The 26,457-nt window shown below is 58.4% G+C and overlaps 2 protein-coding genes across 3 annotated transcripts; one reads left to right on the top strand and one right to left on the bottom strand.

Annotated features, from left to right (window-relative positions):
* The first annotated feature begins 3,607 nt into the window (after positions 1–3,607).
* Positions 3,608–19,277, top strand: CPLX2 (complexin 2). 2 transcript variants are annotated; one of them, XM_054168429.1, is made up of 5 exons: positions 3,608–3,740; positions 8,053–8,151; positions 16,936–17,043; positions 17,541–17,716; positions 17,853–19,277. In XM_054168429.1, exons 3-5 carry the CDS (start codon positions 17,013–17,015, stop codon positions 18,048–18,050), a joined length of 405 nt encoding a protein of 134 aa, XP_054024404.1. In that variant the 5' UTR covers positions 3,608–3,740; positions 8,053–8,151; positions 16,936–17,012; the 3' UTR covers positions 18,051–19,277. The 2 variants fall into 2 exon arrangements, with proteins under 2 accessions (XP_054024404.1, XP_054024405.1); XM_054168430.1 differs by lacking the exons at positions 3,608–3,740; positions 8,053–8,151 and adding an exon at positions 14,712–14,771.
* A 1,193-nt stretch (positions 19,278–20,470) lies between these two features.
* On the bottom strand, positions 20,471–26,208 carry THOC3 (THO complex subunit 3). The gene is made up of 6 exons (XM_054168411.1): positions 25,985–26,208; positions 24,684–24,840; positions 22,308–22,512; positions 21,712–21,873; positions 21,523–21,623; positions 20,471–21,187 (listed from the first exon to the last, which is right to left on the bottom strand). Exons 1-6 carry the CDS (start codon positions 26,165–26,167, stop codon positions 21,024–21,026), a joined length of 972 nt encoding a protein of 323 aa, XP_054024386.1. The 5' UTR covers positions 26,168–26,208; the 3' UTR covers positions 20,471–21,023.
* Positions 26,209–26,457: the final 249 nt, after the last annotated feature.

Raw genomic sequence — 26,457 nt, 5'->3', positions numbered from 1 at the left:
AGAAAGTGCTGGAAAGGCAGCAGCAAAGGCAAAAAAACTCTTTGTAAACCCAGCATTATCTCAATGTTTCTTTTCTCCTTTCAATAAGCTTTTCTACCTAACCAGGGGGCCACCAGGCCTTTGTCCCCCACCACCACCCCACTTTATCCTCCCAAAGCAGCTCCTGCTCCCTCTACACCATCCTCCACCCTGCCTAAACAGCTCCTGCTCCACCACCAGCATTTTTGCATCCCAGAGCCAGGGGCAAGACCCTCACCAACCAAGGTACTACACAGAGGAGCTCAGCCCCAGTAAGGAGACCCAACCAGCACCCGTGGAGGGTATTGGAATAGTCATCAATTCTCTTCCTACCTAACCGGGGGGCCACCAGGCCCCCCGGCCTTTGTTGTCACCACCACCATCACCCAGTGTGCACCATGGGCACTCACCAGCGATGAGGAGGATCCTCAGCCCAAAAGGGCTCAGCTTGGGGCTTCTGCCCTTCCTGGGGCTGATTAAATAGGGGAGTGGATGGGGAGGGCCAAGTGGCCACACCTGGGGTGGGAGGAGACTCCAACAGAGCTCAGGTGCACTGGGGTTTGAATGGAAAAAGGGGGGAAATGGGCTGGGTGGGGTGGGGAAGGGGCAGATACGGTGGGAAAGGGGCAGATACAGTGGGAAAGGGGAGGTGGTGGTGAAAGGAAGGGATTTAAAAATTATTCTCCATAAATCTTTCATAATGTACAACTGCAGTTCATGCTTTGCTGTGCCTCCATGCAAAACCCACCAATGCTCCACGAAATAAAGCACAGTGGTGGCTATTACAGTGAAATCTTTCCACCATTATCATTTTGCTTGGCAGGAAAATCTGTGCTTTTCAGATCAAGGTAACAAGTTTTAACAAAAACAAAAAAGTTCTCCAACAGTGAATTTTTTTCCCTGGATACCAGCAGACAAGGATGACTGAGGGACTACTGACTACCAGGATGACTGAAGGACTGGACCACATGCCCTGTGGGGAGGGGCTGAGAGCCCTGAGGTTTTTTGGTTTGGAGAGAAGAAGAAGGGGATTTAATAAATGTTTATAAACATCTGAGGGCTGGGGGTCAAGAGGAAAGGGATAGGCTCTGCTCAGTTGCACCCTGTGATAGGACAAGAGGCAATGGATATAAACTACAGCACAGGAGGTTCCATCTAAACATGAGGAGGAACTTCTTCATTGTGAGGGTCACAGGAACAGGCTGCCCAGAGAGGCTGTGGAGTCTCCTTCTCTGAAGACTTTCAAGACCCATCTGGATGCATTCCTGTGCGACCTGTGCTGGATTCTATGGACCTGCTCTGGCAGGGGGGTTGGACTTGATGATCTTCGAAGGTCCCTTCCAAGCTCTGACACCCTGTCATCCTGTGAACTACACTTCCCAGAGTGCTCCTGGCCCTGCCTGCCGCCAGGGGAAAGGCTGAGGGATCCAGCCATCAGCTCCTCCTTTCTCCTAAATTATTCTCCTTATTATTTATTTGTGGTTTTTCTGCACTTAACTGTCTGCCTCGTCCACTTAATTGGGGGATTATTACCACTACCTGCCTGTCCGCCAGAGCCCAGCTCATTACTGAGGCTTATTTATTAGCAGCGAGGCAGCAGAAACGCACCCTGCAGCTCTCCTTCAGCGCAGGCAGCTGGAGGTGATGGTGAAAACTGAGCGGGGGCCAGGACTGGGCTAGTGATGGTGAGCACGACTGCGGTTTGGCCAGGACCAAGTCAAAACCAGCTTCTGATGGACATGCAGGCATCACCTTTGCCTCCTCCAAGCGTTTGGCATCAGCCCGGGACGCTGCTGCTCTTGGCAAAACACGGAGGCAATAATGAAAACCTGGCTGCTCCTCAGAAGTGCTCCCTGAGCTCGGGAAAGGTCAGTCACACTGCGCTGTCCTGTCTCCTCGGCACGGTGCAGGCTGAGCGACAGTCGCATGACAGAGCGATGACAACAGCTCACGGGAGCCCACTGTGGGGAGGCAGAGAGGCCGGTGGGCCCCACCCCCAGGAGAAGCCGGCAGCGTCCTGCAGCCCCCCTCCAAAACGCTGCTCCCATTTCCAGGCAAGAGGATCCAGGAAGAATTTGGGACAGCAGGAGCGAGCCTGCATATTGAGCACTTTGATAAATAAAACATGGCAAGAAGGCAATCGGATCTGCCCACTTGGCTGCAGGCAGCTCTGTCTGCGGCAGCCGCACGGGGGGAATTCATAAGTGGAGCCACCCCGGCCGTCAGGCCACCGGCCCCGGCTCTGCTCTTCTGCTCTCGTCCAAGTTTTGCTGCCTCAGCACCGAGGGGCATTGATTTATTCATCATTCTCTCCATCCCTCAGCAGCCCTGCAAGAAGGAGTGGTGCAGTGAGAGCTGCTGTGTGATGTGCCGAGCAGCACGGCGGGGAGCAGGGAAGGCTGACCCCGGTGGGAGGAGGGGGGTTGAGGCTCCTGCCTGACCCACATCCCACCTGCCACGGTGCCTGTGGAGGGATTCCCCGGGGTGGGAAATGCAAACAGCAAACTCCCCCAGGACCACACTGCAAAGCCCTTCCCAGGCTCAAAGGCACAGCTGTCCTGCACCCCGCTTCTCAGGACAGAAAGGCAGGACCTCGTTTTCCAGAGGGTGATCAGACATCCCCATGGCTGAACCTGCTGCAAAAATAAGGAGCCAACCCCAGAAAGCCCCAGCATCAGAGCAACCCCAGGGCTCAGCAGAGGCTATTCCACACACACAAATCCAAAGCAAAGCCCAGGGAAAGGGGTACCCTGCCTGCCTGCCTGGAAAGTGAGGGCAGCAGCCAGTGGAGAGGCCTTGGCAAGGATAGGATGAGTTCTAGCCCCTCTCTGGAATCCTCTTGGCCATGCTCTGCACCAAGGGCCAGGTCTCGAACCAGAGTTCAGCTTCTTAAAACCACTGGGGACTGCCGCCCCTGGTGCACCCCCCATCCCCAGCCTGAGTGAGGTGCAATGGGGGCCTCTGATTTGGGGACCACAGCTAGCACCCTGAGACATACAGAGGTGCTCTGTCCTCTGAGGGGGCTGGCAGTGCCATGGAAGGGGCATCACTGACTCTAGGGGAGAGAAGTGCTGAGCCCTGGGGGTAGAAGATGAATATTGGAGGGAATTGCTAGGCTGTGGGGACTGGCAGATGGGGATTCAGGAGGAATTACCATATACTGGGAGGAATTGCTGAGTACTGGGGAAACAGGGACTGCCAAGAAATGGGAGATACTAAGAGGCATAGGCAGATACTGGGGGCTGACTGTTGAAGGCACTGGAGATGCAACTGCCAGGGCCCAGGGACGTATCTAAATACTGGGAGGCAGGCCTGCATGCTGGGGGCAATTGCTGGGTGCTGGGGTGCATAGCCGGGTAGTGGGGGGTGGGCTGCATAGCAGAGGGGCAATGGCGGGGTACCGAGGCGGGTGGCTAAGCACCGAGGGAGAAATTACCGGAAACCAAGGGGATCTGCTGGGCAGGGGGGGCAGTCTTCGGATACTGGAGGGGAATTACCGGCTGCAGTGATGGAAGGCCGCGGCCGGGGGCTGCCGCCGGGGGCGCGGGGCGGGCCGGAGGCGGGCACGGAGCCGGCCCCGCCCGGGAGGCCGTGCGGCAGAGGGGGAGCCAGCACCGGGGCGCCCCCCGTACCGTTAAGGCTCCCGCCTCCCTTCCGGCGGCTGTTCCTTCCCTACGCCGGGGGCAGACGGGGCGGACCGGAGCCGTGCCGAGCTCAGCCAGGTAGGTGCGGGTTGGGCCGGGACCGGGGCTGGGGCTGGGGCCGGGGGCGGGCCCACCGTGCCGCAGAGCCCGGGGCGGGGGGGCCGGGCACGGGCACGGGAACCGGCCCGCCGAGCCTCCCGGGGCCGCCGGCTTATGTAACGGGGCGGCGGCCGCGGGGATGCGGGATGCGGAGAAGGATGCGGGTGAGATGCAGGATGCGAGCGGGGTGTAGGAGGCAGGTACGGGATGCAAGTGCAAGATGCAGGGCTGAGCGGTGCGCCCCAGACTGCCCCTCCGGCAGGGCTGGGGAGTGGGGACACGCTGATGGGGAGGGGATGGCAGGAGAGGGACTGTCACCCCCGAGCTATACGTTACAGCCCCGCCTCCAGCCCCTCCATGCCCGGCCATCCAGTGTAGGGGGAGCTCTGCAGAGTGGGGTCATGGGCAGGGAGAGGAAGCGACTTGCTCTCCCTGTGTCCCTACCTGCACCCGAGGGGACCCCAAGCAGCATTCTTCTATGGGAAGCTCTTGGTACCCTCCGGGCACCTCCCATCGCTGGCTCCCTCCTCCATCCTGCTCTCCACGGCTAAGTCCAACCACTCCTGGAGCATCCCAGCTGCATAGTCCCCAGTTCCCTGGGCTTCAACCCCTCTCCCCACTGCACTGTCCCTAGGAAGTTACTCTTGTGCCCCAAGTTCCAGCCCCTCTCTTCACCGTGCTCCCAGTGCCACGGCTGCTGTGATCCAGGCCTGGCAGCACACAGTGGCACTGCCAGCCGCATGGCATGAGCGTGACCGGGCAGCTGCTGCCTGAGGCAGGCAGCACGGTGAGTCAGAGCAGTGAAGTGGGGCTGGCACCTCCGCTCAGGACAGGGCTGACAGCTCAGGGCTTCTACAAGCAACCAGCCAGGCTCTGCGGGTGGTGGCAGCTGCTACCTGAGGTTGGTAAAGAAGCTGGAGGATTCAAGACAAAGTGCTGGGTTTGACAAAGGGAGGATGAGAAAAGACGGGCCAGGCTCAGGGTACAGAGAGGTGTCCTCTGCCAAACTTAGCCTCCTTCTCCCTGGGGGCCACAGGACCCTGGCAGTTGCCAGGACAGGCTGGAGAAAATAGGGAGCTCAGCCCCTGGCCAGCAGCATCACTCCAGGTGTCCAACCCTCACCATCCTGGGAAGCAGCTCAGCTGAGACAAACTGGCACAGAAAACGTCTCCCTTGGCTATGGGCTGTTTGTTTCTTCGATTGCCTTGTGTGATAACATTAGTATTGAAGTGACCTCAAGCAGACAGGGCTATTAACACCTCACAGTGCTGGAGGACGATTGCGATTTGCACCTTGGCTCTTCCCTGGGTTTCTGCAGAGGCTGCTGCCAGGTGCAGCCTGCCAGGCCTGGTACTAATTATTGGGAGATGTGTCAGGAATCAATGGGAGCTGCGTTGACTTGCCCCCCATGGTTTAACCACCAGAACTGAAAGGTACCAGTGGAAGGTTGGTACTGCTGGGAAAACCCCTGGAGATGTGACCACTGGCAGCATGGCACAGCTTGGTTCCACCACTGGGCACCAACATGTCCCTACGGCCCTGAGTTTAAGAGGTCTGGTCTGGTAGGTGGGCATGACCACTGCAGCCAAGGCTGCTGCCTTTACCACTGTCACCAAGCCCAAGCCCTTGGACATCATGCACTGCCTGAATGGCCATGGCTGGACCCCTCTGCCCAAAGCAGGACCTTCCCAGGATGGAGGATCTCTGCTCTTGCCCACAGCTTCCACATGCTCTTGGCCAGACCTCCTCATTTGTTCTTATGCCAGCATCATCCTCGAGTTTCAACGATCCTTCTCCCTCCCAAGTGTTTACTTACTGGGTGTATTTATAGAGAGCAATCAGGCCTGCTCAGCCAGGGTAAACAAGCTGTGCTCCTGCAGGCTGCTCTCGCGTGAGAGCTCTCTGCTCACTCGTCCCAGGAGCTTTCCCCTCCACCTCTCCCAGCTCCACCAAGCCTTCCTGGCCATGGATACTCAGACCACCTGCCACGTCCACTCTTGGGCTCTCCAGGCCATGCATCCAGTGTCTTGCTAGGGCACCCTGTGCTTCACCAAGAGCCACTGTCACTTCTTCCATGCCATTCTGCACCACAGGTGCCAGCTCCTCCTGTAGGCAGCCAGGTCAGCAGGTCCATTTCTCCCTAGCTGATGCCACCTGCTCCTGCTGTAATAGTCACCAGAGGTTCAGAAACGTTGCTCTTCTCAGCCTCCCCAGAGTCCCATGATGGCAGAAGAAGCACTTCTGTGCTTCTGCACACTGTGATATTGTGATTCTTTGGGATGTGACCCAGAGTTTGCCAGCCTGCACACCCCACTGCTCCCCTTCCCCAACCCATTTTCCTCTGAAGATCTTTGGACCAGCTCAGTGCTGGGAGCCAGAGGTGCCAAAGCAGAAGAGCTAACGGTCTCATTTGAGCATGAAGTTTTCCCTCAATACTGTGCCTTATGTCCAGACCTCAGCTGGACAAAAGCATCCCAGCCTGAGGACACTGCAGACCCCAGAGCTGGGGGTGTCCTGGCACCATCACCCTGCTCTGCTCTTCCCTATTCTCTGCTTTTGGCTATAGATGGTGTCTGGTTGCCTGGACAGTCAGACAGACCAAGCTAGTGCAGCTGTCCAGGTGAGATGCATCTTTGTGATACTGGCAGGCTCCGCTCAATGCAAAGGAAAAAAAACAAAGCAGAGCAAAACAACCCCCACCATGTTTTGGTCTGGCACAGAAAATAATACCCTGCAAAGATTGGAGCACACTCCCTCATCACCCCCTGCATCCTTCTCTCAGGTACCTGGGCAGGGGGTCCCTGCTCTTCCCACTGTCTGGGGTTTCAGCAAAGAACAGCTGATTTGGATCTGGGGCCATGGCTGGCAAAGCAGGAGACTGATCCTGTCCCAGCCCAGCCTGTCTCATTGGCACTGAGCTGTCTGGAAATAAGCCACCCCCCCGGCACGCATCCCTGCAGCAGTCTGCAGCCATCTTACCCCACTCCTGAACCCTCCCATGTCCCGAAGGAGGCAGTGGTTGTCCCCAGCAAAGGTCACCTTCATGCTGCTGCTGAGCCCTTACAGTCTGAGTTTCTAAGTGCTGCGTTTTGCAGGGAAGCAGTTGCTGTTCTGGGATCTTATCAGGGATTCCACCAGGGACTCTCTGCCCCTTCCCCATAGCCCCCAGATCTTGGGGTCCCTGGGGCGAGTCTGTACCCTCTCTAAACTCAGCACTGCACTGAGGGTCTGGCAGTGTTTCCTGCCCACGGGGCTGGGACAAAACATCCCTGTTCTGTAATGCTTTTAAAAATGCAGGTTCCATCCAGCCCAGCCCCTGCTCCTCCAGTGTCGCTGTTTGCCCGTGTTTCCCCTGGCTCCCCTGGGTCATATATTTATCTCCAATTTGCCAAAGCCTCCCTCCTTCCCTAGGGTGGAGGAAAAGCCTTTCCTTGAAGTCAGGATGAATTTGTAACTTCCCCAGGAACCTGGGCTTGGAGTCACAGAGCACAAATCACATTCATGGCACCCATCCTAGTGCCACCAGCTGCACTGCAGGGATGGACCACTGCAGAAACTGCCAGCATGGCACCAACAACCTGGTACCTGCGTCTCTCCACAGCCCTGCCCAGGCCAGTGACCCCCAGGAGCACCCCTTGCATCTCACCAAGCATCACAAGGGGATTTCAAGGACATTCAGGGAAGGGACCAGGTGCCCTGCAGAAGCTTCCTGATGTCCAGCAGAAGTGGAGAGCCCAGAGCCAGGCCAGGCTTTCACAAACTGCAAAGTCTGAGCAAGGGCTTTTTTATTTTAGTGACTTGTTTTAACTTGCTGTTATGTTCTCCAAAGAAGAAATTCATCATGTGGAAGCTGAGGAAGGCAGAGTTAATGTGGAATTTTAAAGCCCTCAAAGAGTTGAGAGCCCTCTCAATATTTAATGAAGGCATATGAACTGCTGAGTGTCTACAGAAACGGCCAGGAGCCCTCTGCCAGCAGTGGAGGTAGAGTCCCTGATCCAGGAGAGGACCAAAGACCCTGATGAGCTGCCACCTTCTGCAGCCTTTCAGCCTCTGCATGTCTCACTGCATCCCCATCTGCAGGGAAATGGTGACTCTTGGCAGCACATTGCTTTGCAGGATGCTTTGGGGGAATTGTGTAGACCCACATTGTCCCTCCCCTCCCCACCCCTTGAGAGAGAGGGCAGTGATGAGCTTTGTCCATCACCCATCAAGTAATTCTACTTCATCCACTCTGTCCAGTCCTGGGGCCCCACCACAGATCTGATCCTTTTGCTGTTGGTGTCTCCTGTAGGTGCTGCTCTCTCTGCAATGTCCAACCACCCCTGCCAGGTCCTCATCCCCCTGCATTAGGTGCTGAAGACAGCGAACGGCCAGCGCTGCACACACCAAGGTAAGCAGCGCTGCCCCGGCCCTGCACACCACAGCTCCTCGAGGGCCATCTCACTCCCTGCGACACAGGGGGCACAGCACAGCCACGGGAGGGACTGGGGAGTGCAGAGGTACTACCTGGGGCTGCCTCAGCAGAGCCAGTCAGGCCCTCCAGGATGAGGGGGGTCTATCATGAGCATCCTGGAAAGACCCCGGTGTACGGCAGGAGACATCTGGACCAGTTCAGGACCGGCCTGAGGCCATGTGACTGGGGAACAGCTTGAGCTCTGGGGTGGATGCTGGGCAGTCCTGCCTCCTGGGGTCCATGGCAAGGAACACTGACTGTGGAAGCTGGCACAGAGCCAGGGTTGGGTTTTTTTTCCTTCTTCCCTTTTTTTCCTTTTTTTTTTTTTTCCCTTTGAAAGCCCCCAGATGGGAAAGGTACGAGCCAAACCCCTCTGCAAGCAGCCAAGAATGAATTTTCTGGCGAGAACCCCAGCAGCTCTCGAAGCGGCGCCGTGCCCGTCTGGCGTCACTCTGCAGCGGAAACCCCAAATGCAGGCGGGCTGGGGGAGCTCTCAGCCAGGGTGGGCACCAAGTCCCCCACCCCATCCCAGTTGCCCCCCTGGTGCAGAGGTGTCCCCCCTCCCAGTGCCCTGAGCCACGGCAGCACAGGCTCATGCTGCTCCCACCATGCTGCAGCTTGGCTGGAACCCAGACACCCAGATGTCTCCCCCCACGCTGCCACAGAACCCCTCGCCATGCAGCCATCTGCCACCATCAAAGGACAGGGTGTCCCCAGCGCTGTGGCCCTCAGCTGGCTTTGTTGCCCGGGGCATGGGGCATCTCAGCTCCCAAACCCCTCATAGGATGTGATGCGTCCTTCTCCCTGTGGGAAGGCAGATGCTCTCCCAGAGCTGGACTAGGAGTTTGGGTAGCATAGGAGCTTCCACGACAGCATTTCTGTTCCTCTCATCCTCCCTCTCCTCAGCCTTAGAGGTGCAGAGTGGTTAAAGCACCCTAGGCTCTCTGCTCTCTTCTCTGGAGTCCCAAAGAACTTGTAAGTTCTTGGCAAAACCAATAGCTGCATCAGCACAAAGTTCAGTCCCAGGGGACCAGCATCCAGGGTCTCATTTCTGAGGGTACTTTGGCTGGAGGGAGGATGGGTGAGGGCTGCTGCTGCTGTGCTATGATCTGGATGCCCAGCTTTGAGCTGGTCATGCCCTTCTCCTTCTTACCTTTTCCCCACTGGTGAGATGAGGGCAGATATAACCTCTCCAAGGCTTTCTTTGGAGAGCAGATGCCCAAATCCCATCCTGGCACAGAGGCACACAGTCCCAATCACCTCCATCAACGGTGCTTGCACAAGCCCTGTGTTTCCCTGCCAGGGCATCAGAGATGGAAATCAGTATGTGCAGAGGATGTCTCCCTCCCCAAAGGCCACAGCTGGGGCACAGGGGAAGGACAAGGTGGCAGTGTGGGGGCTCAGGAGAGCTTTCTTCTGCTCCCTAAGCAGTGCTTGGTGTGCTGCACCCAGCTCCACTCCACACCGGCCCCTGCAGAGCTGTGCGGGTGTGCGTGCCTGCCATAAATATTGATGGGGTGGACTCAGCACAAGTGTGCCTTTATGTGCAGCAATTGGGATGCAAATGCTCTAAGTACCTGCTGTGTGAGAAAGAAAGCAGTGCAGGGGATATCACCAAGGCTGAAGGCACAGTGGGTCTTTTACAGAGAGGTGGGATCCATCCTGCATGGGGTGGGGAAGTAGGAAGTAGCCAGGTGAGTAACCCCAGGGGCCATAAACCCCTCTGGGAATTTGGCCAGATCTGCAGCAAACCTGTATCTTCCAGCTGAGACTGCAGCAAGCCACCATGGCTTCTCTAGAGCCTGCTCCCCACACAGCCACACCAAGATAAACAGTGAGGGGCTGCAGTGCCTCTGTTTAATAATGCATGGCACAGAGGCACCGGACGCGCGGCGGGAGCTGCAGAGACAAGGAGTCACCACTGCAGCACTCGACTGGAGGGGTCCTCCCCGGCATCCCCCAGTGCTCGTAGGACGTGGACACCTCAAGGCAGTGGGTGGCCCTGAGACTGAGTGAGCAGAATTCCCCATCACAGGACACAGCAGCAGTGGCAAAGCCAAAGTGCTCAGCCATGCAGTGGCTGACACCCTGTCCACACTGGATGCATCTTAGCTAGAGCCTGGAACTGGGTCCCTGTCATCTCAGGCATTCTTGCTGGGAGATTCAGCCCCTCTATCACTGTCTCTTGCACAGATGTAGGCATAGATGGTCTTCCTGGGGAGCTCTGGAGGGCAAAGCAGCATGGGAGCACCCCTTCTCTGGCATCCTCCCGGGTTGCTGACATGCTGGGAAGGTGCAAGCTGTGGGCTTGGCCTTCTTGCCCTATCCCTCCTTCATCTGCAGCCACCCTGGCTTGCACACCAGCTGCCATAATCTGGACAAGCAGGTGCATGCCTGGACCCTGCCAGCACCAGTTCACAACCAGCTCCTGCAAATGGCCCCCACTGGGGGATGTACACATCTCTCATTGCGTGTGGTGCTGTGATCTGGCCCTGCCAACCATCTGCTGCAGCAACTCCCCACCACCTACTCCCCAGCCCACGGTGCGCCCTGCAGCAGAGAGTTGGGCAAGGATGAGCTGGGGGTGCCCAGTGCACCCACACACACACCCACAGGCAGGAGCCTGGCAGGAAAGGACAGATGGGTGTAAGGGAGCGAAGCCACCAGGGCTGTGGGAGCGATGCAGATGGGTCTGTGATACTGATGTCAACAGGGCCGTGGTTCTAATGCAGATGGACCCATGATGACGATGTAGGAGAGCAGGCAGAGCCACAGCATCAGCCCAGAGTCCCTCTGGCTGCAGGGGTGCTTTGCTGTGCCCGTGCAGAGCAGGGCACAAGGGGTGCAGCAGGCAGGAATCTGCCCCAGCCAGCCAGCAAAGCCTGGAGCTGGGGAGACCCTTAGGGCATGAGACTAGTGGAAGGCATCCTGTGAGGCTGGCTCCAGGGGCAGATTTGGCCAGTTTTCTCTGTCCCTCAATGGTGAGCTCAGGCAGCCCTGCCACCTTCAGCCTTCTCTGCCCACCACAGGCAGGCAGAGCACTGCTACAGAGCCAGGGTCAATCCACAGTATGAGCCCCCTTCCCTCCCTGCCAGCCCCAAGGCTCGGGGCTCACTCCTGTGCCAGCCTTGAGGTGAAACCCATGGTCACATGCTGTACCCAGCATGGAGGGATACTGGGGAGTGGGTGCTGGGAGGGCTGAGACTTGCTGCAGGGACAGAGTGTTGGCCTGTGTGGCTCTGAGCACCACATGCTCACCCTGAGCATAGAATAACAGAGTCACTCCAGGTCCCCCTAGGGGGAAGGGACCGCAGGGGTCCCAGGGCTCTTGCAGTCTGTGCTCAGGCACTGCACCGGAGCGCCCAGCTCCAGCCCGATGCTACAGCACGCTGGTGTCTGTTCCCGTTCCCTGTCACCTCCAGGTGCCAGTCCCAAGGGGCCAGGGCTGCTCTTCGGAGGCTGCAGCTGTTGCATGTTTTGTGCTGCCTCTTCCCTTTCTCCCCGCTGCTGTTTTTGTTTTGTTTAAGAGGCTGGGTTACGAATTTTAAACAGGCTCCTGAAAAACCCAATTACCTTCAGAAGACAACCTGATAAAAGCTGCCTAAGTGGCACTGTGGAAATCGCCTTGTGCAGCAGCCGAGGAAAAACCAACATAACAAAGCCTTTGGCAACGGAGTTAACCACTTTTAATTCCTTGGTGAGATGAGAAGGACCAATAATTATTTTCTGCAGAGATGGGGGGGGGGGGGGGGGGGGGGGGCAGGATAAGTAAAATAACTGTCCTGTGCTAATGGGTGACAGCAGCCTGGGCTGGCAGTGCCACAGGGATAGGTGCAGATACTCAGGCACCCATTTCCCTCTGCCTGGGAGCTTTGCAAAGGCCTGCAGAGGCTGCGACCTTGCAGGGTCCTAATGTGGTTGTGGGGCTGGGAGATGATGCCAGCAGTGGGGCAGGCAGGACATTGCTGGTGGCAGATACAGCGGGTGACATGTCAGTGGCAGCCAGCCCTATATCCTTTCCCCAGGCACTACTGGGGCCCTGGCACCTGTGCTGGCTCTCTCCGTGCCATACTACCACCTCAAGCTGGCACGAAGGCAACTTGCAGAGCTTGAGTGCTGAGTGCTTTCTCTGCCATATGATCACGGTGCTGCCCTCCTATCCCTCTCATCCCTCCCTGTCCCTTCCCTTCCTGCCATCCCCAGCAGCTCCAGGCAGCCACCTGGCAGGCTACACTGCCCAAGACCATGCCAGGGGACAGAGGTGCCTGAGGGGCATCAATGCCAGGCACAAGTGACTTCCCATCACTGGGATTATCCTCCAAACACCTGACAGAGCCAGCTTGGCTCTGGGATTGCAAGTGTCCCCTTGGCCTACCCCCATCCTGTAACTGGGAGTGTCTGCAGGGGTGTGCAGGGCAGGAGAATGGAGGTGAAGCCTAGGGATGGTGACAAGCCCCTTACTGCCCTTCCCATGGAATGCCAGCAGGGCAGAGACAGGCGTTTGCCAACCTCTCTCAGCTGCAGTTGCACTACTGGCACCAGCATCTGGAGTGCCAGGGGGTCCACACTTGGAGACAGCACTCCAGGCCACCGAGCCCCAAGGAGACCAAGCCTGGCAGGTTTGAATGCTGGCACAAGAGATGGCCCTCCCAGTTTGACCACAGCTCATACTGGGAGCAGTCCCCAGGCAGTCTGGGAGCTACTGGAGGAGGACGGGTTTAATGAGCCGAGGCATCTCCAAAGATTGAAAGACTCAAGGACCCATCCCAGGAACAAAAGGAGGCGTTTGTCAGGCGCTGAGAGACGGGCTCGTTAATTCCTCCTGGCTGTCACACTTATCTGTAATGAATTTGTGCTCCGCTGTATTATTTTTAATACAATAGGAGTGGTGCCACCCGCCCACCGCCCGGCTGCCGAGAGCGCTGACGTCAGCGCCCGGAGCAGGGCTGCCGCAGGGCAGATGGGTGGATGGACAGGCCCTGCCCAGGCCACTCCTGCCAGCCACGCACCCATCCCACCAGCTGCTGGTGGGCAAAGCAGGGCTAGGCGCAGGATCAGAAGGCATTTTTTCCCGGTAGAGGTGGGAAAAGGAGTTGTTGGTCGATGCCACGGTGGAAAGAGGCTGAGACAAGACAAGGTGCAGCAAGGCGTATTTTGGGGAGCAGCAAGAGGCTGTGAACAAGAGGCTCACGTCCTCGATGTGCTGTTTCCCATGCTGAGACCTGTCCGTGGCAGCAGCCAGCAGTGGTGGCGCGCACATGGGTCTGCTGCTGCTGCATCCCTGTGGAGAAGCTGGGCTGGCACTGGCATGCTGGCTTCAGTTCCCCCCACACCCCCCTTGACTGTGGGATAGCTTCCTGATGCTTCCCCACATTCCATATCATCCCTATCCTCTCCACGGCAGCCCTGGCAGTGCCCAGCAGCACCTCCACAGCCCTCACCACTGGCTATGTGGGGGCAGCTGCAGCCTGTCTCAGGTCCCAGCAGTCTCCCACATGCAGAGATGGAGGGTCTCTGAAACAACTCCTCACCCAGGCCTTCTACAGCACTTCTCTGAGCCACAGCTGCAAGATTCCCCATAGGGCTGCTCCTCCTGAGCCTCACCATTAAACATCAGCTATCCCCAAAGCCTGGCTCAGAGCAGTGCTAATCTGATTTTCAAAGGGATGGATTAATTAGAAGGCAGCGGCTGCCCCTCTGCAGGGTGCCAGGGCTGGCAATGGGGTGCACACCTGTCCCAGCACCTGTCCATGCACTGGGATAAGGACAGAAAAACCCAGCTGAGAGGGGACAGGAGGGGTTGCTAGAGCCCATCTTGCTTCAGACAAATGCAGGGGGGCTGGGCAGGGAGATAACCTCTGTTTCCAGCCAAAGCACCCCCTCGCTGGAGCAGACCCAGTGCTCCGTGGATGTCATGGCCTCGACGCCATCACATAAGTTCTGCCTGATCACCCTCCACCCGGGGACTCCCTCGCGGTGGGCAGCAACAAAAAAAATCCAAAGCTGAAGCCTCCGCTGGCACTGGGGCCGAGGTGATTGATCAGGGACTTTAATCAAACTCCCGCAGCCGTCCCACAACGCTGCGGAGGGGAACGGGGTGCTGTGGTTTGGGGTGCCGGGTATGGGAGCAGGGGTTGTGGGATCCCGGAGGCACAGCTCCCCTGCGGCTCCGGCTGATTAATGCCTCACTTTGCCCATTAATTGCCGCGGAGGTGAATCATTGACCCCACGCAGGCCACTGCGGGAGTGCGAGGAGGGGTTTAGGAGAGCCCCGTCCGCATCCTTGGGAGCGGTGCGGGGCTCCGCGGGCCGCTCTCTCCCGGGTACCGGGACGTTTTCTTGGGGGTCGTGCGGCGTTTCTCCAGAGGGGGTAGGCTGTGTGTCCTGCATCCCCCCGGCGTGGGGGAGACCAGGCTGTGAGGTGTCGGGGCGGGGGGCGTCACCCCGGGCGGGCCCACGCGTGCCGCCGGGGGCGGGAGGGGGCTGGGCCGCGGAGGGGCGGGGCGAGGCGGGGCGGGAGGGCGGAGCGGCGGCAGCGGAGAGCGGCGGCGGAGCCGGTGAGTGCCGCGCCGTGCCGGTGCTGAAGGGACAGCGCCGCCGCTGCGGCCCCGGGCTGCCCCGGGCGGCGGGCGGGGCCCCACGCCGCATCCACTGGGCAGGGGGGTGGCGGGTCCCCGCGGCACCGCGTCCCCTTCGCGCCCACCCCCCACCTCGGCTCCCTCCCTTCCCCTGTCCTTGCGAGTTCCCCCCCCCGCGTCCTCCCCCGTGTCCCCGATGTCCCCTGCGCCCCCGGTGCGTGTCCCCCGATCCGGGTCCCCCTACGCGTCCTCTTCCCTGTGTCTGCGTGTCCCCCCTCCGCCGCGGTCTGTCCCCCGGGCTCCTCACCTCGCTGCGGTGTCGGTGTCCCCGGCATGCCGAGTGTCCCCTACGTCCCATGTCCCCGCTGTCCCCCGCGCTCCCGGCGCCCCCCCGTGTCCCCTGCGTCGCTGCAGCCTGTGCGGACCCGATGTCCTGGCACCTGTCGGTGCTCGCCCCCGTCTGCTGTGCCCGCCCCAACCCTGCGTCGGTGTGTCTCTGCACCCTGTGTTTTCCCTCATGTGCCCCCGTGTCGCACACACACACCCCCGCGGCCCCAGTATTCTGATGCCCTCCCCATGTCCCAGTATTCCCCACTGTCCCCTGCACCCACCATGCGGAAACGGTGTCCCGGCGCCTCCCGGTGTCCCCACGTCCCCAGTGTTCCCTAAGCCCTCCGTCGGCCCTGCAGCTCAGCACAGTACTGCCTGGAGGATCCCCTTACCCCGATGCCGCGGGGTGCCCTGGGCCTGGGAGCAACAAACTTCTGCGGGTCCTGGTTCATGGAGCTCCGCGGCAGCCCAGCAGGGTCCTGGGGAGCCGGGGTGAGGGGATCCACGAGGCTGCGGCACCCACTGTGTGTGCACACACAGACACACTGCAACCTTCACAGGCAGGCTGCGAGCACAGCCTGCAACCCCCAACACACACAGGACACACAGGCTGCACGGGCACAGACCCATCACTCCACACACACACACACACCCCTCCTGCAATCCCCCCCACACACACAGAGCATGCAAACAGCCTGTAACACCCCCACATGCACAACACAGTCTGCAAATTTGTGTGTGCACCCCAACCCCTACAGTCTGCAAACCCACAGCCTTGCACAGGCAGCCCCCCCCACACTGACACAGCCTGCACCCCCTGCACAGTGTGCAAACATACACAGCACGCACAGACACATGCGGCACACACAGGCATACACGGCACACACGCATACACAACACACACAAACACACCCAGCACACACAAACACACCCAGCACACACAAACACAGCTGCAAATCTCTACCCACTCCCCACCCCAAGCCCTTGCACACGCATCCGCAGAGCTTGCAAAGCACCCAAAGCTCGCAAATAGGCTGCAGCTTTGCACACCCCGCAGGCACAGGCAGCTCACAGCCCTGCAAACTTATACACACAGGCGTCTGTGCAGCCCCCCCGCCCCCATGCAAACACAGCCAGCAGCCACCCACTAACACCCCTCCTGACCAAGCACAGCTCACACACGCAGCTCACACATGCACAGGACATGCAAGCAGCCGGCCACACACACTTGGTGCACACACACACTCTGTCCTGCACACTGTCACCCTTCCCCAGCACCCGCAGGAATCACACACACAGTCACACACTGCTGCCTACAACCCTTAAACACTGTCACAACCTGCCAAGAGCTACTGCTCCATCCCTCTGCAGAGTACATGCACTGCGCTAGACACAGGCACATGCAGCGCCCCATGGCCGGCTGCGCCGCCCTGGCATTCCCAGGTAGGATCTGTCCCCTCCACTCCAAATCAGGGGCACACAGTCCGTGATGGGTTCCCATCCCTCCAGCCCCCAGGCAGAACGTCGGGGCTGCTGCTGCCCCACCGAGGGCAGGGCTGGGATGAAAACTCCCTCTGGGATCCCTCCACGGGTCAGCGAGGCTCTGGGAAAGGAGGTGCAGGGAACAGGTGCAGTCAGCAGGCAGATCTGTCCACCCCACTGCCAGTGGACCCCTAGAAGCACTCTCTGCCCATCCTGGAAGACATCTGGGGATGGAGATGCCAGAGGGTGTGAATGGCAGCCCCAGGGACTGCCCTGATACCTCATGGCTGGGCTGTGGGAACCCTGACCATGTCCCTCTCTGCCCATACAGGTGGCCCTGGTCAGCGAGCCCGGAGAACAGTGCATGAGTGCTGGGCACTGGCCTAGCCACACACACACACCGGCACCATGGACTTCGTCATGAAGCAAGCGCTGGGCGGTGAGTGGGTGCTTTTACCCCCAGAGTCCCCTCTTCAGCAGCAACTCTGGCCCAACACCCAGAGGAATGCAATGGGAGGGATATGGTGGGGGTACAGAGACACAGTGAGAGTCACTGGCAGTGGGGAGCTGCTACCAGAGCCCTCTGGGGCTTCCTGTTTCCACCACCAGCAGCGCCTGGCTGGGGAATCCTGGCTCTCCCGCCACTAAGTGGAATTCCCCAACGGGTCCCCTGGGTGCCAGCTCCAAAGGAGCTGCTGGCATCTCCCCCAGCTGATGCCAAACTAGAGCAGCACAACCAGCCCACGGTACTCCCCACCCCACAGCCTCTGGAGCCCATCTGCAGCTGACTCTGCCATGGGTGACACTGAGGATGTCCCAGTCCCTGCTTGTCTTTGCTGGGGGGCTCGGTGCTCTCCCTGCCTCGGCAGGGACTTCGGCAGCCAGCATCATGCTGCAGCACTCTTGGGGACCAGCCAGTGGTCTCGTTCTGTGCAGGGGCCACCAAGGACATGGGGAAGATGCTGGGGGGCGAGGAGGAGAAGGATCCCGATGCACAGAAGAAAGAGGAGGAGAGGCAGGAGGCCCTGCGCCAACAGGAAGAGGAGCGGAAAGCCAAGCACGCCCGCATGGAAGCTGAGCGGGAGAAAGTCCGGCAGCAGATCCGTGACAAGGTGAGCACACACTTCCCCTGCATGTGGGAAGCTGACATGGACAGCAGTGAGGGTGAGCCAAGGAAGTGGTGATGGCATAGGGCACAGTGCACACAGATCCTACGGCCTGCCCTGCTGAGTGCCTGTGTCTTCACAGTATGGGCTGAAGAAGAAGGAGGAGAAAGAGGCAGAGGAGAAAGCAGCACTGGAGCAGCCATGTGAGGGCAGCCTGACGCGCCCCAAGAAGGCAATCCCGGCAGGCTGTGGAGATGAGGAGGAGGAGGAGGAAGAGAGCATCCTGGACACGGTCCTGAAGTATCTGCCTGGCCCACTGCAGGATATGTTCAAGAAGTAACAGCACCACCAACCCTGCCATGGGGTGCTGGGGCATGGGCGCCCTTTCTCCTCTGACCCCTTCATCAGTTCCCTTGGCCCCGGGGAGGGTCACCACAGCCCCTCTCCAACCCCTCTTGCCCTTTCCCCCGACCAGACCAAAAACCCGCCCCGTCCCGTCCAGGCAGGGCCCCCCACCACGCTGTGCCAAAGGGGAGCAGCCCTGGCTGGAGAGGGCGAACCGGGACCAAATGCACTGATGTAACCTCGTGGCAGGCTGGGGGCGCTCCAGGCCCTACCAGCCCCCCCGGGGTGGCTCCCCGTGCCCCCTGCCTTGCCCCTCTTGCCCTCCCAGGGGACCCTGGCAGGCCTCCACTCGCCTGCCCTCGTCCCCAGCACTGCCATCCCCCTGCCCCGTTCCGCCCTGGGCTAAGCCCAAAGCACAAAGCCAGGCGCCCTGCCCACAGCTCCCCCCCATCCCCGGTCCCCGGGCACGGGGGTCCCCCGGGGCTGCCCGGTGTGCCCTAGCATCGGGAGGTTGGAGGGGACCCCCCCTCCCCGCATCTCTGGCCCCATAGTTAAAGCCATATCAGTTAGACTGCAATACTTCAGCACCGGGAGGAGCAGGCATCGAGCTCCGCCGACCGTGTACAAAGGCACGCGCGGGGCAGGGACCCCCCTGCCTCGTCCCCCCCGCCCCGTCCCCACCGCTCGCTCGTCCCTGTCTCGTCCCTGCTGGCCCCAGTTCGCGCATTAGTGTTTCCGTGCCAGGGTGCGCCCCATCGCTCCATGCGTCCTCGTGTCCGCTGCTCACGCTCCCACCCCCGCGTCCCCACTGTCCCTGGGGCCACCAGCAGCGCTGAGCCGAGGCCCCGTCACGCTGCTGGGGCCCCTGCTCTGCCCCCTGCAATAAAGCCAGCACGGGGCTGAGGGCCGCCAGGCTGCGAGTGTCCAGCCACGCCCCTAGCTGACGCTGGACACACGGGTCCCCTGGGCCTGGGAAGGGATCCCTGGGCGAGTGCCCCAGCCATGTCCCAGGAGCTGCTGCTTGCACCTCAACGGGGAGATGCAGGGGCATGCCCTCACCCTGGCCCGTCCCTTGCTCCCCCGTCCCCGTGCTTCCCCAGCCATAGCCCCCTGCTGTTCTCCCGGGAGGCAGCGGGTGGCTCAGGGCCCCGCAGACATGCTGTGACCATCCTGCTCGAACTAGTCTTTGACGAACTAATAAAATAAAGGGATTTGTACATTGCTCCAGCCTCTTCTCAAGCATTGCTTCCCTGGTACCCTCTGCCAGCTCCCTCGCCCCTCCATCCCCCTAAGGGGTGAGACCTGGCAGCTCATCAAACTAAGGGAGGCCACAGGACCCACCCTGGGCAGCACCAAGCCAGATCACAGGTGACAGAAGCCAGGTGCAGCTCCTAGAGCCCTGCTCAGTCCAGCTGCGTCCCCACACCCCCATCCCACAGGCACATTCTCCATGGCTGGGGACAAGATAAAAGGGATGGGGGCTAGTGAGCCCTTCTCCCATAGGCCCAAGGTGGAGGGAATTCTGTCCCTCATCCTGACTCCAGGACTCCCCTCACAGAACGACTGGTGGTAACCCTGGGGTACAAGCAATGTTTCTGGTGGGCCACAGCTTTCTGCCCCACCAAAGCTGGGGAATGAGGCAGGCCTTGGGCAATTTGGCACCTTGTGCCCCCCAGCAATGCAAGGTTCCTGGCAGTTTAAGCTTGGCACAGCCCTGGATGCCTCCATCCAGAGCCAGCCTCAGCCTTGACTCATTTGCCATCATTTACCAGCAAAAAGCTCAGCTGTTACCTAGGTGGCATCAGCAGAGCAGTCACCTGGAAAAGCTTCTGTCAGTAGAAAATATTAGGGTAGGAAATGATAGAGATCTTGCAGGCAAGGTCTCCATTGCAGGCAGGCTGCACAAGCACCTCCTCCGTGGTGACTGTTTCCCCTGCAACCCAGCAGGCTAGCATAGGTGGGAGGAAAGCCACAAGGCTCTCCTGGGGAGTGGGGCCTGGGGATCACCGCTCATCACTCTGGTAGGGGTTCAGTGAAGGGCTCTGCCCAGGGCTGGTGGCCATGGCATGTGATAAGTCGTGTGTTCAGCTGGGGCCGTGGCCCTGCTCCATCCACACTGGGTGCTGCCAGGTGGGATCAGGGTTAGGGGACTGGGATGGGTCCCTGCGGCTGTCCCCGTCCACTGTGCACTGTCCTTGGCGTCACTGATCCCAGCGTGGGGGCGCAGCGCCCCCTGGTGGGGTAACAGTGCAGAACAGGGGACATAGGCTGGGGACAATGTGGGACAGTCACTCGACAGACCTCTTGACCACAGGGCCTTGCCAGGGCTGAAGGGAAGGGAGAGGAGCTCGCAGGACAGTAGCTCAGCAACTGCCCCCTTGCCCCCCAGCAGCCACAGGCACCTTTGTTATGGAAGAAGATTTATCAAAATTAGAAAAAACAACCACACATACAAAACCCCAAAACCCCACCTGAGGAAGCATCTAACTCCCATCCTCTACCCTCCCCAGGCAGTCCCAGTGAGGGGAAGGGTCATGAGACATCCGGGAGGGGGAGGGACAGGCTGTGCTCCCAGGGCTGCCCTTGCCACCAGGCTGCTGTGAACAAGAGGACAGTCAGGTAGCTTGTCACTGCTGGGGAGCCTGGCCAGAGCAGAGGTCCTCTCACAGGAGGCTCCTACAGTGATTTTCTTTGGCCACTTGCCTTTGGAACAACCCTACATACACCCTATAGAGGTAGCAGCAGCCCTCAGACATTGAGGTGGGCCCTACCAGCAACCCCCCTTCCCCATCCTGCCCAGCACAGAAGCTGGTTTTTCACAAATGCTCCTGAGAGTGGTACGCAGGGCAGAGCCACAGCACCACCCAGCAGACAAGGAGAGGAGCCACCTCCTTGCCCTGACTACACCAACTAAGCACCCTCCCATCCCAGAGAGCAGGCAGGCATCGCTTCCCCTGGTGTGGTTCCATTAGGAGTCATTGGGGAGGCCGAAGAGCTTGACAGTGCCTGCCTCCCGACTGCTGTCGTATTTGCCATCCTTGTCATCGCAGGCGAAGGCCAGCAGGGGCCTCTTCGGATGCCAGGCCACTGTGAAGGTGGGGGACTCGCACTGCACCTCCCAGAGCTTCTCTCCTGCATGGAAAAAGGGTCACATCAGCCCAAAGAGCCTCCAGCCCCATGCTGCGTACTGCCCTGTAGCACACAGCAGAGCCAAATGCCTGCCTCTTCTCTCCCATGCAGGGCAGAGGAGGAACAAACGCTGCTTCAGCGCCTTTGGGTCACCTGGTGACAAAGCTCAGACATGACACACACTGCCACACACAGAGCAGAGGCTCCCCCTCACGGCGCTCTGCTCTGCACAGCCAGGCTCCTGCTCAGCAGACCGATTCTCCCAGTCCCCTCCCAGATCCACCAGCCCTTCTCAATCCAACTCCCTCCGTGCTGCTCCCCAAAAGCAGAACCATTACCTGTCTCCACCTCTGCAATGTCAATGAAGTGATCTTCTGACGCTGACGCCAGCATCTTCCCGTCATGGCTGAAGCTCAGCGTTCGCACAGGCCAGTCAAGCCTGCAGCAACAGAGCACAGCAGATGGCGAGTCACCTCCTGCACAGGCACCAGAGGGGACACAAACAGCTCTGGGACAGCAGTACCTACCTTGAGAAGCACCTCACACACACCAGTTCATCCACGTCCCAGAGGCTGACTAGTGCATCAGCACTGCCTGTGGCAAAGTACTTCCCCATGGGATCAAACTTGATGCAGATGCAGTTTGAAGGATGGGCATTGATGGACTGGATGGGTTTCAGCTCTGGGTAGCTATGGAGATGAACAGACAGGGAAGGAAGCAGTGAGAGAAGTGTAGGGCTTGTCTACAAGCAGAGCAGTTGGGACTGGGACTACAAGCAACCAAACTCCTGCAGGGCCACACTCCTGCAGGGCCACACTCCTGCAGGGCCACACTCCTGCAGGGCCACACTCCTGCAGGGCCACACTCCTGCAGGGCCACACTCCTGCAGGGCCACACTCCTGGAAACCTTCAACTGCTGAGCAAATGATGCAAAGCATCAGGGTCACTCTCAGGGAGCCCAGCCCAGAACTGGGGTAACCTCAGCTCCAGACAAGTTCATTCCCACCAGAGGGCTGGGAATCACTGGGGTGTGAGACTCTGGTTCCCCTAAAGCAGCAGAGGGGTTTGCAGACTGATGTCTGCTGCAGCCAGCCTGGCTACCCTGCCCACCAGAGGCACCTACCTGAGAATGTTAATGCAGCCATTCCCATTAGTGAGGAAGAACATGTTGTTATCGTTGTTCCAGGAGATCTCATTCACCTCAAACTTGAACTGTTCCTCAGCTTTGGAACGATGAGTCTTGGCATCAATGAAGGTGACTACATCATCCTTGTTCCCCACTGCAATGGTCTGTCCATCAGGGCTCCAACAGATGTTGATATTCTCTCCTGGAGGGACAGAAAGGCAGGTCTCATTTCCACCCAACAACACACAGTAGCCAAGGAGTTAGACAGACAGGCAGCTTTCACTCCTGATCCTAGGGCACACTCTGTTTCACTAACTCAAAATCACTCCCAAATGGGAAAGACAGACAGGTCTGCAGTCTGACACACAAACCCCATACAGCAACTGTCCAGCAAGGGTGCACAACTATTGAAAATCAAACTCAACAGAATCAGATTCAAGCCAGCACAATGACATTGCTGCCCTTTCCATTTCAACTGAGATGGGATCACCACAACTACTAAACAAAGTCAGCTCAAAGATCCTCTGAACCCAGTGAATTTTTCAGACCTATAAAAAGCAGAAGCCAACAGGGACTGAGTGCACCCTCAGTAAGTTTGCAGAAGACACCACATTGGATAGGAGTGTTGATCTGTCCCTGACAGAAAGGCTCTGCAAAGGGAACTGGACAGACTGGATCAATGGGTAGAGGCCAGCTGTATGAGGTTTAACCCTGAGGTGCCAGGTCCTGCACATGGGTCACAACAACCCCATGCAACTCTACAGGCTTGGGGCAGAGTGGGTAGAAACTGCCTGACAGAAAAGGACCTGAGGGTGCTGGTTGACAGCCAGCTGAAGGTTAGCCAGCAGTGTGCCCAGGTGGTCAAGAAGACAAAGAGCATCCTGGCCTGTATCAGGAACAGTGTGGCTAGCAGGAGTAGGGGAGTGATCATGACCCTTTACTCAGCACTGGTGAGGCCACAGCTCAGCTGCTGTGTTCAGTTTGGGGCCACTCACTACAAAAAGGACATTGATGTCCTGCAGCATGTCCATGGGCAATGAAGCTGGCAAAGGGTCTGGAGAGCAGGTCTGCTGAGGAGTGGCTGAAGGAACTGGGATTGTTTAGTTTGGAGAAGTGGAGGCTGAGGGGAGACCTCACTGATCTCTACAACTACCTGAAAAGAGATTGCAGTGAGGTGGTGGTTGGCCTCTTCTCCTGAGTATCACATGACAGAACAAGAGGAAATGGCCTCAAATGGAATTGGGGGGGGGGGGGGGGGGGGGTGTTGTTGATTGGCTATTAGCAAAAATTTCCTTATGGAAAGCGTGGTCAGGGACTGGAACAGGCTGCTCAGGGAGGTGGTGGAATCACCAAGCCTGGAGGTGCTCAAAAACCATGCAGACAGGGCACTTCAGGACATGGTTTAATGGCCATGGTGAAATTAGGTTGACAGGTGGACTCCATGACCTCAGAGGTCTTTTCCAATGAAACAATTCTGATTCTACAAGGCAGGTTGCAGTTATGCCATCTTACAAAGTCATTTCCAGCCCAAACAACTCAAAATTGGAGATTTCTAAGGGCAAAGCCTTTCTGAACCCACACAAACTTTTACTTCCACCATGGCTCTCCATAGGTATGCCTCACCTTAATCTCCAGCCTTGCAGCCCAGAGACTCCAGACACAAGTATCAAAGAAACAAAATGGTTTGGGTTAGAAGGAACATTAAAGCCAGATGACACCATTTAGTCCAACCCTCTTGCAGTGAACATAAAATTCAGTTAGGTTGCTCAAAGTCTCCTCCAACCTGACCTTGAATGTTTCCAGGGAAGGTGCATCCACCACCTTTCTGGGCAACCTGGGCCAGTGTTCCACCAACTTCATTGTGAAAAATGTCTTCCTTGTATCTAAATCTCCCCTCTTTTAGTTTAAAACCATCAGCTCTTGTCCTTGCCACAGGCCCTGCTAAAAAGATTATGGCCATCTCTCTTAGAGAGTCCTTTAAGTACTGAAAGGCCACAATGTCTCCCCAGAGCCTCCTCTTCTCTGGGCTGAACAACCTCAACTCTCTCAGTCTTTCTTCACAGCAGAGGTATCCTAGACATCTGATCATTTTTGTGGCCCTCCCCTGGACCCACTTCAATAGGTTCATGCCCTTCTTGTGCTGAATACAGGACACTTTCACTACCAGCATCGTATTTCAGTAGCTTCTGTAGCCCTTACACTGCAGTAAATCAGCCCCTGTGTTCACTGCTGCTCCTTACAGACGAGTGCAACACAAAGACACATGCGGTCAGCAAAGATGCTCCAATTGCATAGTCCTAAAGCACTGTGCCACTGCAGACAAGTGCCATGCAGCTGAGGTCCTGCTGAGACCCAAGGAAGGAAAGGACCCACCTTTGGTGTTGACAGTGGCGATGCATTTGGTGGTACGGACGTCCCAGATGCGGATGGTTTTGTCCCCAGATGCCGTGACAAAGAGGTCAGGATTGCTGGGGTGCCAGCAGAGCTGATCCACACTATCCCCATGGCCTCGGTAGTTGTTCTCCTTCACCTGGAGAGAGAGGACAATGCAAGAAAGACATAGACCTGATCAAACAGGTGCAGAGAGCTACAGAGCTGATCAGGGGGCTGGAGCACCTCTCCTATGAGGACAAGCTGAGAGCACTGGGGTTGTTCAGCCTGAAGGAAAGAAGAGTCTAGGGAAATCTTATTGTGGCCTTTCAGTACATAAAAGGTGTCTACAGGAAGGGTGGAGAAGGACTCCCCAGCTTTGTCCTGTCACTAGAGGGAATGTAGTGACAGGACAAGAAGTTGACAGTTTTAAACTGAAAAAGGATAGATTTAGATTAAATATTAGAAAGGATGATGAAACACTGGAACAGGTTGGCCAAAGAAATTATGCATGCCTCATTCCTGGTAACCTTCCAGGCCAGGTTGGATGAAGCTTTTAGGCAATCTGGTCTAGCAGAAGTGTCCCTGCCCGTGGCACTGAGATTGGACCTTTAATACATAGAATAGAATACATAGAATAAACCAGGTTGGAAGAGACCGTCAAGATCATCGCGTCCAACCCATCAACCAATCCAACACCACCTAAACAACTAACCCATGGCACCAAGCACCCCATCAAGTCTTCTCCTGAAAACCTCCAATGATGGCGACTCCACCACCTCCCCAGGCAGCCCATTCCAATGGGCAATCACTCTTTCTGTATGTATACATATATACATATATATATAAGGTCCCTTTCAACACAAACCGTTTTATGATTCTACGGCAGCCACTAACGAGAAGGATGAATGAATCTCTACCCGCCTCCATTGCCGGTTACCGGATGGGGCAGGTGATCAGCCCAAAGCCCCACCACCATTTCATCACGTTCCCTACCTAAGCCGGGCAGGATGGAGACACCAATTCCAGTCTTGGCTCCCTGACCCCAGCACCAGTCTGCGGGGTCCTTATTGACGCTTCTTCTCCCGGTACAGACCCAGCCTCCCCACTCCCAGTCCTTGTACCCACTGGGGCTCATTCTCGGTTCGAGCCCCCGGTCCGAGGATCCAGCCCCGCGGGAGTCCCTGGTACCAGCCTGCACCATCAGTCCCGGCCCGTGGGCTGCTGGGATGTCCCAATACCAGCCGGAGCCGTGCTTCCAGCCGCTCCCCAGTGCCTGGCACCGAACCGCCTCATTTGCTCACCAGCCGGTCCTTCTCGAGCAGGAAGACGCTGGCGGTCTTGTCGAAGGAGCCGGAGGCGAGGCGGCGGCCGCAACAGCTCCAGGCCACCGAGTGCACCTTGGCGCCGTGCGCCGGGAACTCACGGCTCCGGGTGTTGGCGCGGAACAGCTCTTGCATGGCCTGCACATAGGGGGACAGCGCCATAGCGGCGGGGCCGCGCCGCGACCGGGGCCGCTGCCACCACCCCTCCCGGCTGCCGTTACTGACGCAGCTTCCGCCCCAGGCCCGGCCCGAGAGCTGCCGCTGCCGGCCCGTGCGGGGCGGAGCCACCGCCCGCCGCCAAGATGGCTGACAACGTCGTCCTCATAAGCACCTCGGACTCGGAGAGCAGCCACTCGCCACTATCCCCGATCCAGCGTCGCTGCTGCCGCTGCCGCCAGACGCCGCCACGGCGCCCGCTGCAGCCCCCCGCGGTGAGTCGGTGGCCCCCGGGC

The sequence above is a fragment of the Dryobates pubescens genome, chromosome 16, assembly GCF_014839835.1.
Source record: "Dryobates pubescens isolate bDryPub1 chromosome 16, bDryPub1.pri, whole genome shotgun sequence".
Classification (NCBI taxonomy): Eukaryota; Metazoa; Chordata; class Aves; order Piciformes; family Picidae; genus Dryobates; species Dryobates pubescens.
Note: the sequence above shows the minus strand (reverse complement) of the source record. Positions and strands in the feature narration are given on the sequence as shown.